The 27,337-nt window shown below is 41.9% G+C and overlaps 3 protein-coding genes across 5 annotated transcripts; 1 reads left to right on the forward strand and 2 right to left on the reverse strand.

Moving 5' to 3' along the window:
- The first annotated feature begins 1,549 nt into the window (after positions 1-1,549).
- On the forward strand, positions 1,550-10,016 carry LOC134011739 (transmembrane protein 150A-like). 2 transcript variants are annotated; one of them, XM_062451155.1, is made up of 8 exons: positions 1,550-1,684; positions 3,425-3,679; positions 3,822-3,869; positions 4,018-4,104; positions 4,566-4,633; positions 5,207-5,334; positions 5,539-5,716; positions 7,114-10,016. In XM_062451155.1, exons 2-8 carry the CDS (start codon positions 3,615-3,617, stop codon positions 7,413-7,415), a joined length of 876 nt encoding a protein of 291 aa, XP_062307139.1. In that variant the 5' UTR covers positions 1,550-1,684; positions 3,425-3,614; the 3' UTR covers positions 7,416-10,016. The 2 variants fall into 2 exon arrangements, with proteins under 2 accessions (XP_062307139.1, XP_062307140.1); XM_062451156.1 differs by lacking the exon at positions 1,550-1,684 and adding an exon at positions 2,580-3,176.
- A 219-nt stretch (positions 10,017-10,235) lies between these two features.
- Positions 10,236-21,908, reverse strand: rnf181 (ring finger protein 181). 2 transcript variants are annotated; one of them, XM_062451158.1, is made up of 6 exons: positions 21,764-21,908; positions 21,371-21,493; positions 21,111-21,253; positions 20,873-20,988; positions 20,537-20,611; positions 10,236-10,844 (listed from the first exon to the last, which is right to left on the reverse strand). In XM_062451158.1, the coding sequence occupies exons 2-6, from the start codon at positions 21,454-21,456 to the stop codon at positions 10,785-10,787; spliced, it is 480 nt and encodes a 159-aa protein (XP_062307142.1). In that variant the 5' UTR covers positions 21,457-21,493; positions 21,764-21,908; the 3' UTR covers positions 10,236-10,784. The 2 variants fall into 2 exon arrangements, with proteins under 2 accessions (XP_062307142.1, XP_062307141.1); XM_062451157.1 differs by having other exon boundaries at positions 21,371-21,461; positions 21,764-21,898.
- A 670-nt stretch (positions 21,909-22,578) lies between these two features.
- On the reverse strand, positions 22,579-26,353 carry vamp5 (vesicle-associated membrane protein 5). The gene is made up of 3 exons (XM_062451696.1): positions 26,006-26,353; positions 24,408-24,551; positions 22,579-23,830 (listed from the first exon to the last, which is right to left on the reverse strand). The coding sequence occupies exons 1-3, from the start codon at positions 26,006-26,008 to the stop codon at positions 23,681-23,683; spliced, it is 297 nt and encodes a 98-aa protein (XP_062307680.1). The 5' UTR covers positions 26,009-26,353; the 3' UTR covers positions 22,579-23,680.
- Positions 26,354-27,337: the final 984 nt, after the last annotated feature.

Below are 27,337 nucleotides of genomic sequence, written 5' to 3' on the forward strand. Positions count from 1 at the left end.
CAGACTTTCCTCTCCCCGGCCACTTCCACCAGCTCTTCCTGGGGGACCCCGAGGCGTTCCCAGGCCAGCCGAGAGACATAGTCCCTCCAGCGTGTCCTGGGTCTTCCCCGGGGCCTCTTCCCAGTGGGACGTGCCCAGAACACCTCACCAGGGAGGCGTCCAGGAGGCATCCTTATCAGATGCCCGAGCCACCTCAACTGGCCCCTCTCGACGCGGAGGAGCAGCGGTTCTACTCTGAGCCCCTCCCGGATGACCGAGCTTCTCACCCTATCTCTAAGGGAGAGCCCGGACACCCTGCGGAGAAAACTCATTTCGGCCGCTTGTATTCGCGATCTCGTTCTTTCGGTCACTACCCACAGTTCGTGACCATAGGTGAGGGTAGGAAGGTAGATCGAATGGTAAATAGAGAGCTTCGCCTTTCGACTCAGCTCCTTCTTCACCACAACGGACCGATGCAGAGCCCGCATCACTGCGGACGCCGCACCGATCCGCCTGTCGATCTCGCGCTCCATCCTTCCCTCACTCGTGAACAAGACCCCGAGATACTTGAACTCCTCCGCTTGGGACAAGATCTCCTCCCCGACCCGGAGATTGCACTCCACCTTTTTCCGGTCGATAACCATGGCCTCAGATTTGGAGGTGCTGATTCCCATCCCAGCCGCTTCGCATTCGGTTGCGAACCGCTCCAGTGAGAGCTGGAGGTCACGGCCCGATGAAGCCAACAGGACCACATCATCCGCAAAAAGCAGCGACCCGATCCTGAGGTCCCCAAACCGGACCCCCTCAACGCCCTGGCTGCGCCTAGAAATTCTGTCCATAGTTATGAACAGAATCGGTGACAAAGGGCAGCCCTGGCGGAGTCCAACCCTCACCGGGAACAAGTTCGACTTACTACCGGCAATGCGGACCAAACTCTGGCACCGGTCGTACAGGGACTTAATTTAGTGCACTAAATTAGCTAGCTACACTGATCATTACATAAACAGGTCATCACTCACTTCGTAGCACATTGTTTTTGCTACGTTCTGGCTTCTACATGTCTAGCTAGCATCAAAAAATCTCGGCACTTTAAGATACTGAAATGTTAAATGTACTAGATGCCAGAAAATGGGCCAAGAACTTCCACATTCTTACCTTGGCACAACATAAATAAATACAGAAATAAATGGCCATGTAAATAAATAAATACGTAATTAAGATGTTTTCATACATTTATTTTTATATATTTACATTTTTTTATGTATAAATACATTTATTTATACATTTATTTATTTATTCATTTATTTTTAATTTTGGCAGGTTTGGTCCTCCATATGTGTGTACCCAGCATAAGAAAGCCAAGCCTGACATGATTTTAAATGGTAGCCTACCTAAACAGGTACAGTAGCTATAAAGTGTTGTATAGTTAGTCAAATTATATTTTATTTCATCTGCCTTGGAACAAAAACTTTTCATTGGACGGTTTGGGATTCAGTCGCTCGGACCCAGCTTTGACTGGCTGGGTGATGTAGTATTTAGTAAGAACGTAATCTATCGATGCAATGCTAGTATTCCCACAAATAAACTACAAGTACAGTGCTAACGCATGAGTGGCTAGCAAGAGTGTGGGGCCTGAAGGAAAGGCTAGTTTTAAAGGGAAATCAAGGTTGTTGAGGTTCGTGAGGCTGGTGCATCAGGATTAGGGGTACGTAAAAAAGTAATGAAAGTCTTGTTTCATATAGGTTTCATATAAACGTTTAACTGGCATGTAATGTGTCCACAGTTTGTCATGCGGCTGGGTGTCAAAGCCAGACAGATGGGAAGCCTTTCCATATCTTTTGTTCGTTTGCTTCAATTAGCTAGCTAACATTAGCTTGTTGAAAGGGGAGACTAACTAGCCTTGCTCTTAACTAGTTTAACACATTAACGTAGCCCGCCTGCAGCCATACTAAGTATAAACAACTGCTATGCCTAGTTTAGCGTTAGTTAGCTAATAACACATTTACTGCTGCAGTTAAGATGGTCTACAGCGCTAGCTACAGTACCCACGTTGAATGTAGTTCAGCTAGCTAGCTTGCTAGATGCATATGGCTGCGTTTTCATACGGTTTATGATGATCTAACTCGACAAGAGCGTTATCATTACTTATAGCTAGTTAGCTATAAGAAAATAAGAGCTTGCTAAATACCTAACAAGCCAGCGGGACCAACACAGCAGCTATGTAAACAAGGCTCAGTTTGTGACAGACTGGATTTCAATTTGAATGGAGTCAGTCAGATAGTCCCCACGACCACTGCTGTTAGCCTAGTGTTTGCAATACTGCTGTTAGGGGGAAAATGCTATTTAGTAATGTTAATCTGAGTGTTGACTCGGCCGTCGCCACCACAGATGGGTAGACTATCTAGGTAGGGAATGACTGAAACAAATAGATGGTAGGCTAACTACTGTGGCGTAAAGGGAGTCAGGTGGCTGAGCGGTGAGGGAATCGGGCTAAAGACACTTCACCCTACTTGCCTCGGGGGAATGTCCCTGTACTTACTGTAAGTCGCTCTGGATAAGAGCGTCTGCTAAATGACTAAATGTAAATGTAAAGGCAGTATATGGTCTCGCTGGTACTTTGGTTTATGGATCATTGTCATATATCATAATGTGCTGTAGCCAACATGATTCATCTGAATAATACACTGAGTTTGTTTAGACTTTACTTTAAATCTATTGAAACCGAATCAGTCAATCAATATAGTGACATGTATTGAAGTAATGTTTTCCACATTGAAACATTTACATCAAGGGAAGGTTAGCGGTGTATTAAGAGTGACTAAGTCATTTCCACAAAATCACTGTCACTTCTCTATTTCTCACGTTTTGCATGGAAATAGTCACAACACTTAGAAAAGTGGAAACATATCCCTGTAATGTTCCCTGGCTAGTTAAACTAGGTTAGCCTTTTGCTTATTTGTCAAGTTCAAGTGGCTTTTATAATAATTTCAATCATATGTGAAACGTTCCTCCAGGACCATGGAGCTACATAAAACAACACATAACTACATGAGACTACACAGAACTAAATAAGACCCTCACATTTGACATATTTCTACATAAAGTGCACGTGCAAACGTGTGCAATAGGACAATAAGCCTCACTGGACAATAAGAGCACCTTTTAATTGGAGCTTACAGTGTTCTTTTCATTAACAGGTCAGTCTCTGTTCACTGTAACCTCTTTGACTGAAGGTCAGATGTAACTGCACACTTTGCTAAATGATACTGCTCATGTCGCCTCAGTGCTATTGTGGTATGAAAAGTATCTAAGCCCACATATAGCCTACAGACTGTCAATACTTTGAACAGGTAACGGAACACAACATACTAATGACTTTCTCCCCTTTTCTGTCTTGTGTCCTGTCTCCACCTCACCCCTCTGCTCGGTATCTCCTCTACCCAAGCTGCCAGTTTGCGGTGCTTGCTGCAGCTGAAGCCTTGCGCCACCCTCCCCGTCCTCCTCTCATGCCCCCCCCCTTGTGTGTGTCCCTGCCTGTTAGTGTCCCCCACCTAGCCCCCCTGTTGTCTTGCTTCTCCCGCCTGGAGCCCTCCTCTCCCTCATGCTTTGGATAACGCCAGCACACTGCCAGCCCAATGACTGCCTGGATTGTCCTGCCTGTCAGCCTCTCTGCCTTCTCCATCACTGGAATATGGATAGTGTGAGTATGCAAACTGTCGTCTAAACAGCATGTCCATTGAGGTACTGAGAAAGGATTTCAGGACCTTACAGACTGTTCTGAAGTGGGGTGTCAAGGGACAGAGAATTGACTTGATGTTTTGATGTTCTTTTGAACTCCACAGCTATGCCATGGCTGTTATGAACCATCATGTTTGTCCTGTTGAGAACTGGTAAGGGCTGTCAGATAAACAATTTCATGAGAAATATTCATTGAGTATTTAGTTTGCCGGAAACTAACCACCTATAAATCAACTGTGTTTTTCAGTTATTTCAATTTTTTTAGATCCTAAATTGATGTATTTTATGTTTTGTGTGCAGGTCTTACAATGTGACATGCACAGAGGAGATATCTCGACCAGGCTTCCCAAAGACATGCTGCACCATACAGGATATCCCCCTTATCAGGTCACCTTCCACTCCACCTCCCTGTCTCTCTACCTCTGTCTTCACAAACGTCTGTCTGCCCATCTGCAACACAGAGTGATTGTCCCACAGTGAATTAACACTTGATGTTGCAGAGTCACTGGAATCGTTAACCCACATGCTGCATGAACTGCTATTGTTAAAACCTGCAAGGGTGGGGGGGGGCAAAATGCTATTGTGTATTACTGTATGCATTGTAAGATGCAACAGCATCTGTCATTCATACAATGAGTAGGTGTCTTGACAAATATTGCAGCTTTAGAAATGCATCAAGAGATTCTGAGAGCATAAAAAACCCCATCTGCATAGTGTTTTCAATGTCATTAACAGGTTATATCTACTCTGCCAATGTCAAAACCTGTCGTTGTCATGACGGAAATGCCTGTGGTTTCTTGTTTCACTCCTTGATCCTGTGTCCTTCTCTCTCTCGTGTTGCCCTGCAGTAAGTGTGGCTCCTTCCCACCAGAGAGCTGCCTGTTCAGCTTGATTGGGAACGTCGGAGCCTTCATGGGTAAGGCCTTCATCATTCCTCACACCGCCATTCAGTGATGACACTGAGGGGTGGCCTGACAGGGTTTCGACTGGCTCGTTTGTTCGACAATGAACCGAGAAATTGTGTCGAGTGATTGAGAAAGTTCAGGTGGTACCACCTGAACTTTCTCAACATATAGTACGTTTTGGCTTTATCCTTGAGATCTCCTAGTTGGGTCTTCTCATTTACTGGAGTCCAGAGAGTCTCAAATCTGTTTGTATGTAGGATACTGTTTTGAAGTAGTGGGGCTTAGCTAGCCACTAGCCAGCAGACTGGGTCCACGAGTGGGGTAAAGTACCACAAGGGCTTTAAATAGCCTGCGCTTCGGTTTCTTATCAATAATGAATGTGGCCTTTCCTCCACTCCCTTCCCCCTACGACCTTCCTCCTTTTCTGTCTGTCTTATTTATCCCCACTTCTTCACCCCTTTTCTACTCTGGTCGTCTTCATTCCATCCCTCTGCTCCCATCCTGTCTCTATCTCTGTCTCTCCCTCTCATTCTCCATCCTCCACCCCTCCCTCCCATTCTCTTTCTCTCTCTATCTATCTATAGTGGTGATGGTGTGCCTTCTGCGCTATGCCCAGGTGATAGAGCACAGCCACGGCAGCTGGGTAAACACCAGTGCCCTAGTGTCTGGCTGCACCAACGCTGTGGGACTGGTCATGGTGGGAAACTTCCAGGTAACTTTCTGCTTCTTCAGCCACCTACTCCTGTATGTGGGTCAGGCCCAAATATGCCCCGAAGCCATGTGTGCCCCTGTGCACATGGTGCAGCAATCGCTACAGCTCGCATACTTCTCAAATTCACCCCGGTACTCCCGTCTCCCGCGGCAGCTCCTCCTGATGCTGCACGTACTGGTTTTGCGTGTCTGTCTTCCCGGGCAGGTGGACCATGCCAAGTCCCTCCACTACGTGGGAGCGGGCGTGGCGTTCCCCGCGGGGCTCCTCTTCGTGTGCCTGCAGTGCGTGCTCACCTACCGTGTGGCCGTCACCGCCCTCGACTACTGGATGGCCCACGTGCGCGTGGCGCTGGCCGCCGGGGCGCTGGTCTCCCTCGTCCTCAGTATCCTCACCACGACGACCTGAGGGGGGGGGGGGGGGGGGGACAGGGAGAGCCCCCCCCCTCCCTTAGGTCAAGTCACTAGGTTATCATGGCTTCTGTTGGGGACTGATGTGACATGCTTTGTGAGTGTAGTACAACTAGACTTGTCGAGTGTTGCCTCCTCTGCTGTGAATGCCCAGCCACCCATCTGGGGAGGCGAAATTGCTTTCAGGTGGAGTATAGCAATGAGTTGCAGAATTCCTACAGATACAGGAAGGGGGGGGGGGGGGTCTATAAAGGAAGGGCAGACCATAGAAATGAGGGGAGGTGTAGAGACTGGCTGTCAGAATAAGGTTCTTGGGGTCTGTGTTAATTGAAATGTTTCAGGATTTAGTTTGTCTCAGTCGCTTATTGAAAATTGTAGTGGTTGAAAGTCACATTATTGTAGTTTTAAAGTCAAAATTGTAACTGTGGTGCTCAGTGAGGCAATGTTTTAGTCATAATTTTCATGATACTGTAATGGATTTTTCGGAAGGATATTTCTCCTGGCGGTACAAATTCTCTTTAGAAGTTAGTATAATCTGAACCATGTGTTTAGTCATAGTGTTTTTTCTGCCCATCTTGAATCGATAAGGCATGCTGCAAATACTCAAGTCTTTCCATCGGTTTTAGTAGAAGAGAAATATGTGTCCACAGACGGTTTCTTATTTCTTTCCAGCTGACAGGCTGCTGGTGAAGATGCAACTATTTTATTGGCCAGCTAATGGTTTCAGCTACTGCTGTTTAAACTAGTTAGATTTATTAGTAGGCTCTGACAAGGCTTAACTTATTCACATTAGTAATACTGGAAGCCAGCATTTGCTCAAACATGCACCCAGCAGGGAAGAAATGAGAAAGATGCATGGAGGCAGTGAGAATTTGTACTTGCACTTGCAGATTTATGCATGTAAATGATTGGTTGAAAAGGAAAACATAAACACTCAGATTTAGGTTGACTGCCTGAACAGAAACAGCTATTTCGTCTGGTCTCTTCAGAGATTAGCGTAATCTCGTCGTAAAATTTACGTTGTTATAATTTAGTCTTGAAATAAAAGGTTGTCGGAGAAACAGAGTCAAAGCTGGTGTTGACAAAACGAACACTGGTCTGAGTGGATCATAAATAAGATGAGTTTGTTTGTAGTCAGCCCTTCGGAGATATGGCTGATCCTGTAGTTGGAAGGGAATGAGGCCGGAGAAACAGATGTTCTCATTTCAGCCTGGCCGGACAAAGCCTCGTCAATTCCGAACATTACCGATCAAGCGTGCTCCCCTCAAATGTGTAAAAACCTGTCACAATCTGTCACAATCGACTATACAGCCCGTAAAAGCATGGAGTCTGGTGCTCCATCACGCTGTGCTCCTTAACTCTGCCTTCTCAGGTGGCATCTTCTTCATCCATGAGAGCTTTGTGCTCCAGCATGCTGCAGCCATCTGTGAGTGGGTCTTCACCGTGGACATTCTGGTCTTCTACGGCACCTTCACCTATGAGTTTGGCACGGTTACCAACGACACTATGATGGCGGGCCTGCAGCAGCTTCACCACCACGGCTCGGGGGTGATGATGGGCCCGGGGTCCATGGCGGGGACCCTAGGCGGGGGTTCCAAAGGCCTCAAGTCCCCTGGAGGCAGCAGCACATCCACCCATCTTAACTGCACCCCGGAGAGCATAGCCATGTTGTAGCTCCTTCCCAGGGGAAACCACCAAGAGAGAGCGGCAGCTCTCATTCCAGAGTTACTAAGTAACAGGCATTGTGGGGGGGAGGGGAAGGGGGGGTCAAGATGGCACAGGGAGAGACGAGACGTGGATATCTAAGGTTGACACACTAGGGTTATGTGTCTGTATTGCTATATTGGTTTTTGTGTCGTTGCAAGCCGTCCGGTAGTCCACTACGGTCCTTCCAGTATCTCGTAGGAACACTTTAACGAAGGCTGAATGTGCGGAAGGGGGAGTATCGGTGCTTCGAATGTTTTTTAAGACGGCTGTTGGCACACATGGCCTTCGGTAATCTTCTATATACTGAAAATAGGAGATGTTTGCCTCATCACTGAGGCTACGGGAGCCCACCAGTGTTCTCTAACGCATATGGAAGAACGAACAAGGGTCTCTTGTCAAACCACAAATAATGTTTTGATTTCTGCCACATTTTACACAACCTTTCTCTACTGGGTGCTGGGTGTGGCCCACCCTCTCATGCCGTTTTGATGCACCTGTCTGCACGCCACGCCTCCATCGAGAGAATACGTTCTTTCAAGCGACTTGGTCTGAGTTGGTTTGTGTGTGTACTCAGCCGATGTTAAAGCATTGTTAGTAGAAACTATTGAATGTTTGAGAAGTAATACCATAGATAGAAGTATACTGTTATGTATCTGAAAAGTTTTTGTGCGCTCACCTTTTCTTTATCAATCAAGTATGAATGACCTGATTTGGGAAATCCTTGTTAATTTACAAGAAAATTGACGTTTATTTGTGCAAAATATCTGCCCGAATAACTGCCTTTTGAGGGCAAGTGATACGAGTTTGTGTTTAAAGTATAATCTTTGTATTTTAGCCATGACATACATTATACTCTTGAGAACATATTATACATTGTAGTTATCTCTGCATTTCAAACACTCTCACTGCATTTCCCATTTCCTACCTTTATTAAGTTGCTCCCTTCAGTGCCATCTGCTGCCACAGGTTACATTTCAGTTTGGGTAATTTTTGGTTAGTTCCAAGTTTTTGTTGGTGCAATAGCTGCCATTTCTTGGGCAGTATACACTCCAAAGTGGTGGAGTTATGCCTGCGCCTTACCAAGGTGTGTTTGAAAAGTGCTTTTTGATGCTGACGTGGAACACAGGCTTTTGTTTACTATAACCGTTGAGACACTATGGGCCTCCTGTCATTGATAGGCGGGGTGGGGTCTGTGGTATTGATTCCAGGCTGGTCCGTTGGAAGCCTTATTAGAACATCACAGGCAATGTTATCTCGTCAACAGAATCCTACAGTACAGTCTGTCTGTGTTTTAGCGAGACACTTGATGTTTGCATCAAGAGTGAAACTAAAGAGGATGCATGGAGACCTTGTGCAATTAACCTGATGTTCTGAACCAGTTGAAATCTATTTGTTGCAAAGATGTGTGATCTGTAAACAAATGAATGATAAATGAAAAAGTATTTTGCATTGCCAAATATCTAAACAACAGTATGGTTCAAAACACAACAAGCAAGTTACTGACTACCAAATATCCCTAGGTCACAGAATATAACTAAACTGTAGTACCACTTAGAGGTGAATGCTGGTCGTTGGATTCACAGGTGAGCTGCTTGAACGCTGTGCTCCCATTGGCTCTCTTCTGTAAGCTCTTAGATCAGTGACCTTCAGAGGTACCTAATGGCAGAATCATCATCACAGCTTTATACCATATGTCATTATTGATTCTTTTTATTCTGTTCAACCACTGGATGGTTTATAAGCCACCAAAACATGTTTTGTCTTGTCAGCTACCTCCACGTTTGAATGAATTTGAAGTAGTTCCGCGCAGACGTGGGAATGGAATTTCCGATGACTTTTGCCAAAAAAAGACTGGAATCCACTCGGATTCAGAATTTAAACGGTTTCTCTTTCCATACAAAAGAAAAGCCGTAAGAGAAAAAGCAATCTGTATTTGGGTTGTTTCACATGCTAAAACCATGTGGGTCAGATAGCTCCCTTGAGTTTTTTTCTTTTCTTTTGCTATCATAGGTCAGACAATGTTTTCTTTATTTTTCTCTCTCAAAGAACCATATAAAAACAATGTCACGTTACTGTAATGTAGTATCAAGGTTAGAGACTTCAACCGGCAGCTTCCATGAAAAATGTACACGGGGTTAAGACTACTGTTCTCATGGTCAACAGGCAAAAGATGGCATTTCCAAGTGTTTTTGTTCCAGAATCCGGCACTTATTTCAAATTGTGTAGCTACTGTATGTGTGGATACACAAGAGTGAGAGAATACCAGTTTCTGAGGACAGCCTGTATGCTGAAAAATGTCTGGAATTATTGAAATACGCAAGCAGACAAAATGTCTAGAAAGGTGTTGTGCTAATTTTTAATCTTTGACAAATGTAAAATATGTATTTTACTCAATTTCCTCAAATGGGTATGCCAATGACTCCCATACAGTAAAAGGCAATGCAGAGAATATTTTTTGTTTTCTTTTATAAATTCCGTATGTAAATATGTATGATTTGTCTATCATTTAGTTATTTTCTTTTGTCAGAGATTTATATTCAAATATGAAATAAAATTGATGAACTATAAGCGAATGAATTGTTCTTTGAACTGAATGTGAATCTTTCTGACAGGTCAAGGCAGATGGGCATATGAAATGAGCACAGCCGTTCGGAATCTGACGGCAAAGCAGACTTAAGAATGGCATGAAACCCAAACTAGTCCCTTCATACAGTACATTCTAAACCCATCTAAGCTGTGCACAACACACCTGTTCTACCTTCCCTTTCCTGGAAAATACAACAGGCCTCATTGCGTACCGTTCTTTTTAATGTTTGAAGAAATGGAAAACTCAATTTTTGCTAAATGTCTTAAGCTTTGATAAAACTCCTGGTATGCGTTTTTACAGTACTCAAAATAACTGTGCTTTGGTCTCATTTGATAAACGGATTTGACTTTCCTTCACCCACCTCAAGAAAGGATTTATATACCAAAGCAGCCATCAATGCCACAGCTACTTACTGTCTTAGGTAAGGGATGGGGCAAGAAGTCAAGGGTTCACCTACAGCATTTTCATAATAGTTTTTGGTCATTATATTGCATCATGAGGGGAAGGGGTAACATGCCAATTTAAGGCAAAGACAATCAAGTTCATATCAGCTGAGAGCTTACTTCACTATGATAGTGACCATACATAATTTAAAATGCTATGACAAAAGAGATGCTTTTCCAATGGACTGCATATAAAGCACATATTTACAGACATAAAAACCTCACACAGCACACATTCTTCATCTATTTTCGGCCTATATGTGGCCCTGTGATAGATATGTGACAGACTCATTCTGGTGCATGTCCTCATGTGTACATGGCTCCGTGTAGATCCTCCAGTCTGTGCTCTCGCTGTTTCCTCCTTTCCTGGAAGACACACGCAAACACTGTTTAGTAGTGGTGGGACGTATGGCACTGACACATCGATGCTTGTGTGGCAAAACCAATACGCAGTTTCGAAAAAGTGTTTTGGAGCTTGTGTCAAATTACGGTAACCACGTGATTGGTGACGTTCAATGCTTCAAACGTCACGAACTGGTTCGAAGTTTTGCTGCTCTTCTGAACCAGAGCCATAGAGGGAACGAAGCCACCGCTTCTTGTTGAAGACAAATCACACATTGCCAGAGAAGCAGACAGTTATTAGCAAAAGAGCAGAGATAATATGGATACTACTGGAGGAAGGAAGCAGTCAAGAGTATGGGAACATTGTGATGTTATCCCCCAATAACTTAAACATGATTGTGGTAACGTGACGTGAGTATAAGCAAACATTAACATTTAGTAACACCTCAAACCAACATGACTCCAGGCACCGCTCAAGTTTCTTCAATTTGTAATTATTATTTAGCCTAATCTGTATTGTAATCATTATAAATCCGTTCACTTATGATAATTACATCATCATATTTAGTGTTTTGTTATTTTATTGAAATGAAACGTAACATGATAGGACAAAGGTACTCTATACAGTGCCCCTAAAACAAATGTTAATGATTCGTCAACATTGTCAACAGTAATAATAATTACTAATAATAAAGTCCCCCCAATTCACAATAAGCTTACTTATTACAAATGTTAAGAAAAATAAATCGAGTTTAATTGATATAAAGGCCGTATCGTATAAAGACCGTCCACCGCATCAACAAGGATTTCGGTGGTGTAGTTGGTTAAAGCGATGTTCGCTAACGTCTTGGTAACGTGAGCCTGAAGACTCGAGTTTGCATCCTAGTGCGGGGAACCTTAATATTTACTGTGAGAAATCATACAATTTTAACAGCCTACAGATGTATCACAACATTTTAATGTGTCAGCACTAATCAGATCAAAATGAACACATGTAGCCTTAATTAAAAAATTTAATAACGTCTGTAATCAACCGTTGGAGACAGGGGCGGGTCACAGGGGTGGCCAGGGGTGGCACGGGCCACCCCAAGTGCCCCCCCCACTCGATCAGTCGGAATGTAATAGGTAGTTGGACTTGTCAGTATTCATTCTTTACTAGCAGTTTTCTGAACCAAAACTGATATTTTACAGTGCTTTGATTTATTTATAATTCATTTTATGTATGCAAGTGGCCACTGCACCCATCCCCGTTTGCTGTGATACCGTGACGTGTTGTCATATCTGAGTAAATAGTACGCGAAAACAGACGGCGACGTTGTGATGTGGTTGGTTAGCACTTGTCGCCAAGAAGAAAAGGCAGGCGGAAAAACGGTTGGAGAAAGGAGTTTTATTCAGACTTTGAAAGAAAAGAAGAACAATGACATAGGAAAGTTAACTGAAGTTTGGCATGTGTCGCGTTAAATGTGTAAAGCTAGGATGCTAAGTTAAGATTGAGCTAGCCCCACTCTGTTACTGTCTAGAATGCTCATTAACGATGACTAGCTGAAGTTAAAGACAGCTAGGCTGTGAGAACCATGTTTCAAAGACACGTTTGCTGTAGTAAACCAACCATGCCATGCCAGTATGATAGTGAAACCAAAGTTCTTCTGTGTAGTTTTCAAAAGTCAATACTACCAGGTCCGTTAAATATAGGCCTACTTAAAAAATGAGTGCTACAAATAGGAATAGTCCTATGTCATTGCGCTGTTGGGCCGAAACATTGAACCTCTCTATATTTTGTCATTGTTTTATAAAATGTATGCCATTGGTCATCCTTATCCTATGGCTCCTCAAACTGTCAGTCAAACCTCATAACTCCATACCTCCCGTCTCCATTTAGATTGTACTGCGCACAGTTTGGAGAGATCTCTGCTTGTTTGTAATGCGAGGGAAAATAAAGAACTGATGTTTGCGTAATTACAGTGTTTTATTTACTCAAACACTGTCCATAAAGGATAACGTTTTTGTATTTGAAGATTTGCGTCTAGTTTAGTTTTCCCCCCGACAACGACGATATGTAAATGTGTTGTTTTATCATCACCAAAAACATCATACTTATTGTGTTCCTACCTGACTTTAGCTCAAGTTTCACGTTAAATGTGAGTACTATTTTTAATATAGCCTAATATCTAGATTTATATGTCATTTGAAGCAATGCATGTTTGTGCAATTTTATTATATTTTTATATACTGGTGTGCCGTGGGATTCTTTTACTATTTTTTACTAAAAATTGTGCCATGGCAAAAAAGGTTGGGAAACACTGAATTACATAAACCGTGGCCAAAGGACATATGTTTATACAACCAAATGTACTATCTATATCAAGATAATAGGCATAAAGACAACATTTCAGCTTTAGAAAATACATTATTTTGTGACTTGACTAAGTAACGTTAACTGAGAAAAATGCATTATTACTTATTCAGGGATCGACAGACAGATACAGGCAATAGGACCAATGAAAAATGTCTTCATTTGGAAGGAAAAAAAAGGAGATATAGAGGCAGAAAGGCGTGATGACAGGGATGGGAGGAAGGAGCAGCAGTCCACTGACTTTTCTGCAAATCAAGCTATGTGTATTACAGGCAGAGATCAGATGGAGGTTGAAACTAATACACAGTATACTAGGAGGTTTAACCATACTGAATATATTACCACAATGTATGCCACCATTTTCTTTGATATCTAGGAATAACTTGTGTATTAACTTGATCATTCATTTTGGATAAGTATTAAAATATATATCTTAAATTATATATTTACCTGCATTAAGACATTTTGAACGCCTGTCTTTTCCTAGGAACTTTACTGGTGACAAACCTGGAGAGGACGAGGCCCCATCATCTGCACTTCAGCATTCAGCAAGTAAAGGTATATCTAGTTCATGTTATTGCTAAATCATAAGCAACTAATACTTATATATAATGTTTGCTTAAACATAAGACCAAGCAAAATAGATATTTGCCTAAATAGAGCTGCACACCATTTTTTTGGTGACAAAAATAACTAAGTAAAAAAAGTAAAAAGATATCTTCAGCTTAATACATTTAACTTAATGAAGCTAGTATTTTGGTAAAACCCTAAAATAAAATCAACTTCTACTTAAAATGGTGTAGAATTTACATCCTCTAAAAAATGTAGACAAAAACAAAACAATAATATAACTAATATCAAACTTTTTGATTCCATTATGTAATATTCTATTGTGTTTTCTATTCTATTGAGCACACCCCACACCGTCCCAACCACAAGGTTTTTAACCTTTAATCTTACATGAAGGTTGATAACAAAAGCCTGAACAAACATTAATGATGACCAAGTGTGTGACCATATGAGACACAGATGTAGTTGCAACATTTTTTGATAAGGAATTGAGCATTAATATAAATTAACAACCATGTATCCATGTACTGGTAGTTTTTAAAGCTGAATCTCTATTACCCTCACAGATATATCCAAGTGTCTGGCAGATGGGCCAAAACAGCCACAAATGAAGGCATTTCCTCGAACTGCGCAGGGCGACAGGAAGGCCTTCAACGAGAGTTGGTGTTCACAGCACAAATGGATTGAATATTCACAAAGTACAGACTCAGCATATTGTTTTGCATGTAGACACTTGTCCTTCCCTAATTCTCCTCCTCCTCTCACATCACAAGGAGGATACTCCAATTGGAAGAAGGCACTGTGTAAGGATGGGGGGGGTTTATGTTGCATGAGAAATTTGAAGGTCATGTCAATGCCATGTTCGCCTGGGGTGAACATAAGAACATTCTGAGAAATGTCTGTGCAAGATGCCTTAGACATGCCATATATGCCTTAGCATATAAAAAAAGGTTGAAGAAAACCGCAGCTATATTAAAACTGTTGCTGAAGTGCTGCTTCTTACTAGCCTGGCTCTGCCCTCCTATGTACTTCCGCTCAATTTTGATTTTGCTTCTGTACTAGGTCTGGCCATGAGGTACGTAAGTCAGATGTCTCCGGTTGATTTTCTACCGGCGAATCAGCGAACAGAGGGAGTGGCTGAGAACGATGACGTTGATGTTGTGTGCTAGTTTGTGTTGTAGTTACATAATGGCGGCGGAGAAAGATGCGAGCGAAGCCATTCGGTCCGTTAAACTAAAGCCGGAGCAAGAACAAGTTTTGCTGAGTTTTGTTGGTGGCCATGATGTTGTGGCCCTCCTCCCCACGGGTTTCGGGAACAGTTTGATTTTCCAGCTACGGCAGCTAGCTCTGTTACAGTAGTGGTGAAGGAATTGGCGAACGCTAGCGATTGGTTATGGCAGATCAGAGTGGCTCTGGGCAGATCCAATAGTTTTAAACTTCAACAGAGTACCCGCCTACAAGGAAGTCAACGCTTGTCAATGGAGCGAGGCCAGACTCTCTGTATAAATGAAATGTACGAGAGTCTGGTTAGGACCAGGCTAGTTTCTTACAGCCATACAAAATATTTCACAAAGGGGACACTGAGACAGATGCATCACAAAACAGGGAACTTTTTAGAAATAATGGAACTGATTCTAAACACAATCCACTGATTGAAAAAAAGGAAAGCAACAGGAAATGCAAAATATACCAGTAACACCATTCAAAATTAAATATTGGAATGCCTGTCAGATATGGTACGTGAAGATATAAATCAGGGAAGTTAAGGAAAGTGAGTTTTTCCTCAGTCATTGCTGATGAAACAAAAGACCTAAAAAATGAGCAACTTTCATTAGTACTTAGGTACTATTACAATGGTGCAGTTCATGAAAGTTTTTAGATATCCAGAGAGACAGTCAATTACATGCAGAGGGACTCACTCAAAAAATAATACAGTGCCTGGACAAGTATGGCCTTGACTATAAATCAAATCTTGTCACCGGGCATGTAAGAACCTCATGGACAGACTACCAGCTGTACTACGTGTACTTCATGAGATAGAAGTGGAGAACGGTGCGGAAAGATCTGTGGAGGCACGAGGCCTACTTACTCAAATAGACCTCACATTTATTGGAACACTTGCCATATTTAGAAAGCTTCTTGGGGACACCAAGTTACTCTCTGACATGCTTCAAGCGCCATCACTTGATCTAGCAAGGGCCGTGGACCTGATCCAGGCAATACAGGACACTTTAGAGGGATACAGAGAGGAATCCTATTTTGATGAGCTTTGGCAACACTGTGGACATAGCAAAGCAGTGTAATATTGCAGTTGAGGCTGTTGAGAGACGTTTGAAGTAAAGAGGGAGCTTAAGACTTGGTGGATTTCTTGTCGAGTCCACTATAGGTGCAAGGAAGGGGACAAAGATACATTTAGGAAGGGTGTATTTTACCCTATTGGATCACTTAAATGCAGAGATGAAGAGGTGTTTCAGCAAAACCAGGGAACAAGCACTGAACTCCAAAAGTAAGAGCTTTTTGTCAGAGGAAATGGTTTTAGGTTTGGCAAGCCTGTATGAATGTGATCTTGAGGATCTCAAACATGAGCTGCATCAGGCAAGGAAGGTTGTTCAGAGAAACGCACAATGTGGGAATGGTCCAGTGTTGTGGAGTTTACCACTTTTCTCGAACCCTACAAAGAAGTGTTGCATCAGCTTTTCCGCTTGTGTCTAATAGCTGTAGCCTTGCCCGTTAGCAGTGCCAGTTGTGAGCGCAGTTTCTCTGCTCTCTGCGCTTTATTAAAAATAATTTGTGCACAACAGTAAGTGATGAGAGGCTGAGCAATATGGGAGTACTGAGCATTGAGGGGAGACGGAGAGCAAGATCATTGGACATGGATGATTTTGTTGGACGCTTTGCCCTCCGTCACCGTAACAGGCGTATCCAGCTTTTATAATTTCTTGCTGTGGATGTTAAATTTGTGGTATCAAACTTATTGACTGACAACATAAAAAAAAGTTATTGGCACTCTGATGTCACTTAAACGTTGGTTCCTTACAACTTCTAAACAATGTGTTTGCCATACTGTTCATCTTTAATGTAATACAAATATGGCCGATTTTTAAAAGCTGCCTGCCATTCAATGAAAAAATAATTGGTCCATGTTTTGAATCTGTGTATGTAATATACATATGATATGAATAAACACTGCTACAGCTTCTTGCTGAGCTCAAAAGCCACTTTCTGCTGTTGTCAATGAAGTTGCTGTATCTTGTTTACAACTACATACATGTATGATGGAAAAAGATTCTTGCTTGCATTGCATTTACCACAGGCCATGTGCTTTTACTACTGTTGAGTTATTTCATATCACATTTCAAATGACTTATTTTGAATTCCTTTTCACACAGAATAATGTTTTGTTATCAATAATATACAGTATTATTACCTCCAATGTAGGACTATTTATACTGGTTCACTGTTTACATGTATTTTAATACATGGACCACCTCATTCGGAGTCTGTGCCCCAGCCTGGCCCCCCATGAAAAATTTTCTAGACCCGCCCCTGGTTGGAGACGACCACTACGCCTCATTCAGCCAGTTTACGGATGCTATAATTTGAGCTAACCACTAGATGTCACTGTTCATTTTCAATGCGCCGATAGTTCGGCTCTTTGGGTGGCACAATCCGGTGTTGTGCCATCAGATGCACGGCTGCCATGAAAGGCACCCCCTCGCAGGAGCACGCGCGAACCACTCAAAACAAAAAGTGAAGGATTTCGTCTTGATATCGCAACCAAACGGAGGGGAGACATGTCTCACATTATACTTTTTTTATATAGAATTCAAGAGAAGATTGTTGGTTATCTGTGTAAATAACAGATGTTTTTCTCAACACAAAATCCTTAAAACTCGTCATTAAAACCGTATAGTAACGAACGCGAACCAATGCATTCTGAGGAAATATACCCCAGCTATGATTACCAAAGGAAATGTATTATGTTTAGCAGGTTCAAAGTACTTCACATGGCTCTTCATACTAATGTATAGGTTCAAAGGCATGACATTTTAATGCAGTTAGCCTGCGCGTAGGGTTGGCTACTCAGACCGGTCAAAAACGACAACCTTCTGATCCAGAATATCAGCTGTCCTGAAAACAGACCAAAGGTTCACATGCCTATGTCATAGTTGAATACATTTACATTTAGCAGACACTCTTATCCAGAGCGACTTACAGTAAGTACAGGGACATTCTCCCCGAGGCAAGTAGGGTGAAGTGCCTTGCCCAAGGACACAACGTCATTTGGCACGGCCAGGAATCGAACAACCTTCTGATTAATAGCCCAACTCCCTAACCGCTCAGCCATCTGACCCCTATAAAGACAGTTTGTGGGTAAAATGGACATACAGTGAATTTCAAAGTCCATTGACACCTCTTTCCTATGCAAATCTCACAATTTGAAACTGCCGCTGTAAAACGGTCGGTTTCCAAAAAGCCACATTTGTAACCTTTTTTGGATCTGGTCTGTACCTTTGTCACGCCCCAAAATGTAGTTAAACTAAGACACTAGTTTAGCCTGACCTCTGTGGTAATGAAGTCTTTTGAGCGTCTGGTGCTGGCACACCTCAAATCCACCACAGACCCTTTCCTGGACCCCCTGCAGTTTTCCTACAGAGCCAACAGATCTGTGGATGATGCAGTTAACATGGCCCTCCACTTCACCCTACAGCACCTGGACTCCCCAGCATCCTATGCCAGGATCCTGTTTGTGGATTTCAGCTCTGCCTTCAACACCATCATCCCCGCCCTGCTTCAGGACAAGCTCTCCCAGCTGAACGTGCCTGACTCCACCTGCAGGTGGATCACAGACTTCCTGTCTGACAGGAAGCAGTGCGTTAAGCTGGGAACAAGTCTCTGACTCCCGGTCCATCAGCACCGGATCTCCTCAGGGCTGCATCCTTTCCCCTCTGCTCTTCTCCCTGTACACCAACAGCTGCACCTCCAGTCATCCGTATGTCAAACTTCTGAAGTTTGCGGACGACACCACCCGACACCACCCATTGGGCTCATCTCTGTCGGGGACGAGTCTGATTACAGGTGGGAAGCTGACAACCTGGTGACCTGGTGCAGCCAGAAGAACTTAGAGCTCAATACTCTTAAGACAGTGGAGATGGTTGTGGACTTCAGAAAGAATACAGCCCCACTCACCCTCATCACCCTGTGTGACTCCCCAGTCAACACTGTGGAGTCCTTCCGCTTCCTGGGCACCATCCTCTCCCAGGACCTCAAGTGGGAACTGAACATCAGCTCCCTCACAAAGAAAGCAGAACAGAGGCTGTACTTCCTACGGCAGCTGAAGAAATTCAACCTGCCAAAGACAATGATGGTGCACTTCTACACAGCCATCATTGAGTCCATCCTCACCTCTTCCATCACCATCTGGTACGCTGCTGCCACTGCCAAGGACAAGAGCAGACTGCAGCGTATCATCTGCACTGCTGAGAAGGTGATCAGCTGCAATCTGCCTACCCTTGAGGACCTGCACACCTCGAGGACCCTGAGGCGTGCGAGGAAGATTGTGGCCGACCCCTCCCACCCTGGTCACTCCCTGTTCCAGCTACTCCCCTCCGGCAGAAGGATGCGGTCCATCAGGACCAAAACCTCACGCCATGAGAACAGTTTCTTTCCATCTGCTACTGGCCTCTTCAACGAGGCCAAGGACTCCCACTGACATTTATTTACCTATTATAAGTCCATCTGACACCTATTGCACTACGCACAAGCCACCTTTATCTCAGTATCTCATTTGCACCAAGTCATTTATTAATTTGTCTGTATTGTTATATATTAGTTCATGTGTTTTAATATTTATCAAAGTTTAATAACACTATTTGCAGGTCACTACTTATGACTTCCGTCTAAAAATGTTGTTTAAAATGGGAGTCAGGTGGCTGAGCGGTGAGAGAATCGGGCTAGTAATCCGATGGTTGCCAGTTCGATTCCCGGTCATGCCAACTGACGCTGTGTCCTTGGGCAAGGCACTTCACCATACTTGCCTCGGGGGAAATGTCCCTGTACTTACTGTAAGTCGCTCTGGATAAGAGCGTCTGCTAAATGACTAAATATGTAAAATGTTATTTAATGTATTATTGTTTGGGCATAAATCATTGTTAGGCTGGTTTATTTACATCAAAAATAATACTTTTGTGGAACAAAGGGTTCCTTTCTATTTGGGGATTACCTACATGAGTGAGTTTGGTGAGTGTGTGCATTACACAAGATGTGGCTAGTACGTGTAAACACAGTAAGTTTCAGGCATGTAACACTTTCCTAGTCAGAGTTAGCAGGGGGTGCATTTTGTGGCAAGAAGGAATACAACAACCCTGCCATGAAATGCACCCCCCTCTATTGTCGGTTATGTATATCCCAGCATCAAATGATTCTTACTGTACACTGAGGGGACTAATATGACATAACAAAAAATTATATAACAAAAAAAGTATAATGTGAGACTGAGAAATATAGGTACCAAATATAGGTCTCCCCTCTGTTTGGTTGCGATATCAAGACGAAAACCTTCACTTTTTGATAAGAGTGGTTCGCGCAAGCTCCCGCAAGGGGGTCCTTTTCATGGCAGCCGTGCATCTGATGGCACAACACCGGAAGAAACCACCAAAACTTCACAAGGCATTGTTCGCCCAACCCTACTGTTTAGTAGATGGCTTGGCTTGGGTTGGCCATGCATCATATCTCCACCGCCTCGATAAATAAGTTACGACATCACGTAGACTTTGATAAGCTGCTTTTCTACCTTGTCCTTCTTGAACTCTTCGTATTCTGGGTTGTCAGTTGGTAGCTCGAGGCGGCAGAGTGGACACGAGTTTGTCTGTGGAGATCACAAGCAGCGAATCCTGTTTTTAGCTGCTAACTGTCTGGCATCACATAACAATGGTATATTCACATCAACCAAATGGATACAGTACATCAATTCATTCCCATTTCATCTAATTAAGTAAAAGCATGGCCAAGCTAAGAACATCTATTGACTTATGTTTGATACACAGTCTTGTTCCGCCATGAATGGGAATACATAAGGAAACTTCAGGAAAGGTCCAAAGACAGAGAATGCTAATATTTTTAGGTTTACCTTGCCTAACCAAGGCAGTATGCAGCCTGAGTGGAATAGGTGTTTGCAGGGCATCTCACGCACGGTTTCCTGCTCCTCAAACTCCAGCAGGCACACAGGGCACTTCAGTCCTTTGTCTGGGGAATGGAGATTTAGATGCAAACCCAGTAGTCACATCATACACATGAATCAAACAGCTCGATATTGAACCATCCGAGAAGTAAAACAGTCCCTTTTTTACTTGATTACGGTGTTTTACCGGCTTGCTCTGGGGAGATGATAACGGCCGGTAGCGTCTGAACAGCTGTTTTGGCAGCTGGGGGAGGAAGACGCTCGTCCCAATCTGATATGTCAAATGCTCCGGAGTCAATGTCCATCAGGGACATTGACTGCATCAGGGACCTTTTCAGAGAAGAACAATTACTTAATGTCTGATCGATTACAATCGATGGAATCTTTCAAAAATGTATGGCAACTTCAGAATCATGTCTGACTTCGGTTAGATACCCTAACCCTCACCTGGCCAGTTCTAGTAGTGCATTCTGACGATACTGTTCTTCAGGATTCGTTGGTTCACAGTCGTGTTCCTCAAAGTACGAAGCCATCCTCACTTGTTTTCAGAAATGGGTAAATTTTGAATTGCTGCACCGGCAGAAGAAAATAGCGAGTTGGCTCGCTACTTGCTAGTAGCTGCCATCCTACTCTAGCTCGCCACATACATATCTAGCTACTAGTAACTTGCTAAGTTGGCTAACGTTAGCTTTCATTTGTTTTAAGAGTTCAGTTAAAGCATTTGTCGATGTTGTTGATTTGATATCACTAAATACGACACACATTACATACCTGAAATAGCACACGAATTTATGATTGTATTAACAAACCTAAGCTAAAGTATAACAAAAGTTGACTCACCTTATCTGTTTCAACATAACGTTAGCATATAGTTAGCTGGCTAGTTCTCCATCATTCTACCGGGTATGACGATGCCAAATCATACGAGACGTCCCATACTTCGGACCAATTACAATTCACGCTGTACAGTGCGTAAACAAGCGGCTCTAACGTAAAAGTAATGTTTTCAGCATTTATTCTGGCATTGTTCAACTGTTTAAGAATTTTGGCAAAATCTTTGTAAATTTGTTACTGAGAATATTGAGGTTGATCTTTGTTTGTTTTGGAAGGATGTACTGTTTGGGCTAGCAGACGGTTCAAGGGAAAACATATGTGTATATATAATTAATCTTATTATTATTATGGCCAAATATCCTATTCACAAATGCAAATTCATTAGAAAGACACCATGCTCTATTGCTTTGAATGGAGAGCTCAGACAGTATATTCTTTCAATAAAAAATTATCTTAAACAAAAGGCAATTAAAACAGTAACAATCTGTACTCACTTAAATATATTTATATAAACTTTTATTTCCCCTAGCGTTAATTTAGGTAAATTTAATTTATATTGGTACATGTATACTCTTAATTTTAAGTTTGTTTATTTTATTTACTCAAATGTGTATCTTTTAAATTCAATTGTATTTGACTTTGTTGAAATTGCTAATAAAAAAATAATAATAAATAAATAAATGTTTGTTTTCAGTTCAACCCTAGTATGTTGATCATTTAATCATTGGGGTGTTTCAGTTTCATTCTTTCAACTGTAGCTCAAGTATATCTCACATAGTATATGTTTGTGTGGGTGAGCGTGTTTGTGGGGGAAAAAACTGTAATTTTATTATCATTTATTCTGAAATGTTTGAAAATACACAATCAATTATTCATCTTCTGATACAGCTTATCGCATTGACGTGAATAAATGCACCAAATGGTATTAAACTTGTAAAGTGGCAGTTAATCGAATGTTTTATGCGCAAAAACCTTATACCCATGGGCAAATCTATTTTATAAGCATAACCTTCTAGGCTAGGCTAATATGAGAAAGGAACAAGACACCCTATGAAAAATCCCTAACTAACCCTAATTAAAAACTAAATCACGTTTCGACTCATATTTGACTCAATGGCTAACTTACTTACTGAAAAATAAATACATAGGCTACAGTGCATAAGTACAGAAACCCGCTAGCATAACAATTTATCAATACTAATCTATATTTTCTTATGCCCAATGAGTGAAGTTGTTAACCCAGGGAGTCAGGTGGCTGAGCGGTTAGGGAATCGGGCTAGTAATCTGAAGGTTGCCAGTTCGATTCCCGGCCGTGCCTTGTTCTTGGGCAAGGCACTTGGCTCGGGGGGAATGTCCCTGTATTTACTGTAAGTCGCTCTGGATAAGAGTGTCTGCTAAATGACTAAATGTAAATGTAACCCAACCACAAAAGCAGAAAAAAATATGTGGTTGTCATGACTGTTCATTACCATTAACAGTCCATATGAAGCTTTATCATTTCTCATTACTTAGTTATGAAACAGATCACAGAGAGTTTATGCAATAGCCATATCTGTGGTGTTGGCGGACCTTTTCGAAATTGTGACCAGCGAATACTGACTAGGGCCAGCAGAAGACGCTACCATTGAACAAGAGAAAGCAGCCGAGCTAGTGGTGGTACCATGTCAGGATGTGCACAGGAAGCATACAGCTCAGAACACCTCTAAACAAAAAGTATATAACAAACCGTGTTGTTTGAAATGTTTTTGCCACAAACAATATCATGCAGGAAATCCTAAAAAAATAAAAGGTTTGTCCAATTGTTGCAATCTGACTTCCATCCATGTAGACCACCTGTGAGTTCCACCTGGGCTTGCTTGACCCGATTTAGTCATGTGGCTCCAAGGTCGCATGAGGACTTCTGTCTTCGCTTGTGGTGCTGTTTTAACTTTTTTCTGACAAACAATATGCAATAATTCCAATTACAGCGACAACAACAATCCCTCCTACCACTGCCATAACCACCTTCAACTTCATGTTCTCCCATCGCTCCTGGTTCTTTACTTTTGTTGTAGTCTTTTCAAAATTCTTACTCTGAAAACATAATTGCAGGCTGTTAATACAGAGTTTTTTACATTAAGATTCACATTCTGCAGTTCTAAAATACCGCTTTCTCACAACCATGTTGTTTATCCCAGTGACCCACTCAAACAGGAAGTCCTTCGTTTACTGTGGACGATCATTCATCTCAACAATAGGAAATGCCTAGATAAAAATATCCCCATAAACTGCAATCAGGATGTAAAATGTGCATTCTTTCCTTTCCAACTCCACCTAGGGTGTATTTATAGATACCAATATGACATTTCCTGGTTATTCCCTGGATTCCTATGGACCCTGGGCATTACTTCCAGGATAGACTAATAAAGAGCTTCTGTGCCTTCTTACCTTTGCTCCTAAAATATAAAGATGTGCTGTGATTCAATGACTCCTACAGCCATGACAGACATCTTTGAGCAATACTACCGGCTATGGTAGCTTCACATTAGCAGTTTCCATTGCCAACATCTAAATGAATTGTGTCAAGTGTATTGTGGCCTTTATTGTGTTAAAGTAAAGCCCTAGTGTGGCTATTTGATTTATTTGATTTCATTTCCTGTTTTCCATTCACCTTTGCCAGTAGTGAGTCAGCCCTGTTCTCCAACTCCCCCAGCTTCCCAGACCTCTCATCAGCCTTGTTGAGGTTATCAAGCATAATGACCTTCACCTCCTCCACCTCCTCCTGAGCCTGCTGCAGACGGCTCCTGCCATTCTCCTAAGAGAAGTCACCGGGAAAGTCCAAACAGAAAACATGTTAAAAACAAAGGTTTTGACATTTGATGATTTCTGTGACACTGCTGTATTAATCACAAACAGTAACATCTCCTGTAATATATAATCTGTGGTTCTGCACACTTGTTCACAACGGGGAACCTTCTCCACAACCAAAGTGTAGCACACACCAGGTGCAGTGTGTCAACACAGCAGCATGTCAACATTAGCTTCAGTGAGCTGCATGTGTACTACTCAACAAGGTGTGCTATCACAAGGTGTGATTACAGATGTCAGATGACTGATTAACTTGTAATCTATTTCTGGGGAAGGCAGTTTAGCACACTCTCAAATGAAATGAAGACAAGTGAGGAACAGAACAGCCCCAACAGAAAGATCCGTTTTTACGCCACAGCACCTACAACACATTGCAGATAAAAATGAAACGTCAGCAAGCTATTTTGAAGTGCAATAATAGGTTCCAGTAAGTATGATTTGTGTCCTGACAGGTTCTGTGATCTCTGGCCTCGGTGTCCGATGAGGAAGCCAGCCCTGGAGAAGTCAAGGCTGAGATGCTGAGTACCTTAGCCTGACAGGAAACCACGAGGGTGAACTCAACAAGTGCAATCTCACCACTGGTAGTGATCTCACACTTCATATATGATTAAGTATAGTATATACAAATTAGTTATCACTTAAATTCTAAAGACGCATAGTTTTGTATTTATCATGTAGAGTTTGGAATAGAATAGCACAAATTAGGCCTTAGCCTACTATGCTGAAATTAGGTTAGACTAGGCCTGTGTCAAGGAAACAATTTCGATTTGTCCCACCACTTAAGTCCTAATGCTGAACAATAGTCTGTGTTTAAATTCAACCAGCAGCGATCATTCATGCTCCCCTCCTTGCCTGCTTCCTTCCTCCCATCTCTCTCTCACTGTGGCCCAGATAAGTGTGCCTGGCTTTAGAGGGGAAACAACTCCTTTATTCATTTGACGTATTATTTCTCTATTCCAAAACCATGGACAAAAGCTGAGGGCCAATAGCCTTGCCAGATAAAATGTAATAGGCTAATCACTTTTACAGGTATGAAGAAACACTTTTTACCCCTAGCACAATGTTCCTGTTTACATCTTGAGATTTATTTTTGCTATTCTCTCACAATTGAAAAGCACGAGGATTGAGTTATTTTATCCAACAATCATTTGTAATAATTGTTTTACATTTGATATTTATATTCACACAAACCGCATACAATACACAACTAGTTATGGTTCCATGTCCCTATATACATTTTACACACACACAAAAAAACACGTGCATAAACACAAACCTGTTAATACTACTAATACAATAAATAATACTTTATTGCACATAGTATAGAGGTACGGGTATCCCCGTTACCGATTTAAGATGTAAAGGTATTCATATTTCGTAGTCATGAAAATTTGTACTTACCATTTCAAGCACGTCACTAACTCTCAAGTTAGTCACCAAATCAAATGCATTTGAACTCGGAAGTGTGTCGTTGGGTAACCTTCCTCCTAATTCATTTGCTTTAATCTTGGTTTCACTTCAAATTTGTTCTCTAAGTCGCTGTTCTCAATCGTTCCCGTTGTGGTTCGGTTTCCTTCTCCCAACTCACACTTTCGCTCTGCTGTCTGCGGATCGGGTGTCACGATTTCATTACTAAGGCAGGCCAAGGCCCAAATGAGGTGACGTCGCTCCTGATGCCCATACCCCCAAACAACTCACATTACTTAAACTTTCGGCATGGTGACAAAATAGATGCTTCCATTTAGTATTAGAAACGTGTTACATATTCTTATTGTTACTTGCAGTAAGTTACTTGCAGTAAATCAGTCCCCAAAATTCCCACTCGGACCTTTATTGATGTACATTCTGTATCGCCCTTAGTCTTTTTAACCGAGGTGTATGGAGGTGAAGTTAGTTTCATATTCGACATTCGACATTCGTCTCACATTCGGAAAACGCTACTTTGCAGCGTCGAGTTAGGGACCGGGTGAAAATTACACATACCATTTTGAAAAATTATGACTTTTATAATGATTTTATGACTATAAAACCTCAAACAAACAGCAGAGTATTCCAACAATGTCTGGCCTACTTCCACACCCTTTACTTTTTCAATAAAACCTTTAAAAAAATGATAGAAAATCGCTAATCTCTGAAAATAGCATGAAATCCTTGCTAATCTCAATATCTTTTTCAAACTTGTGTCAAAAAATCTCAAATATACACCAGATTATTCTAATAATGTCTGGCCTACTTCCACACCCTTTACTTTTTCAATAAAACTTTTTAAAAAATGATAGAAAATCGCTAATCTATGAAAATAGCATGAAATCCTCGCTAATCTCAATATCTTTTTCAAACTTGTTTCAAAAAATCTCAAATACACACCAGATTATTCTAATAATGTCTGGCCTACTTCCACACCCTTTACTTTTTCAATAAAACTTTTTTTTAAATGATAGAAAATCGCTAATCTCTGAAAATAGCATGAAATCCTTGCTAATCTCAATATCTTTTTCAAATTTGTTTCAAAAATCTCAAATATACACCAGATTATTCTAATAATGTCTGGCCTACTTCCACACCCTTTACATTTTCAATAATGTTTTTTAAAAAATGATAGAAAATCGCTAATCTATGAAAATAGCATGAAATCCTCGCTAATTTCAATATCTTTTTCAAACTTGTGTCCAAAAATCTCAAATATACACCAGATTATTCTAATAATGTCTGGCCTACTTCCACACCCTTTAC

This window comes from Osmerus eperlanus, chromosome 25, assembly GCF_963692335.1.
Source record: "Osmerus eperlanus chromosome 25, fOsmEpe2.1, whole genome shotgun sequence".
NCBI lineage: Eukaryota > Metazoa > Chordata > Actinopteri > Osmeriformes > Osmeridae > Osmerus > Osmerus eperlanus.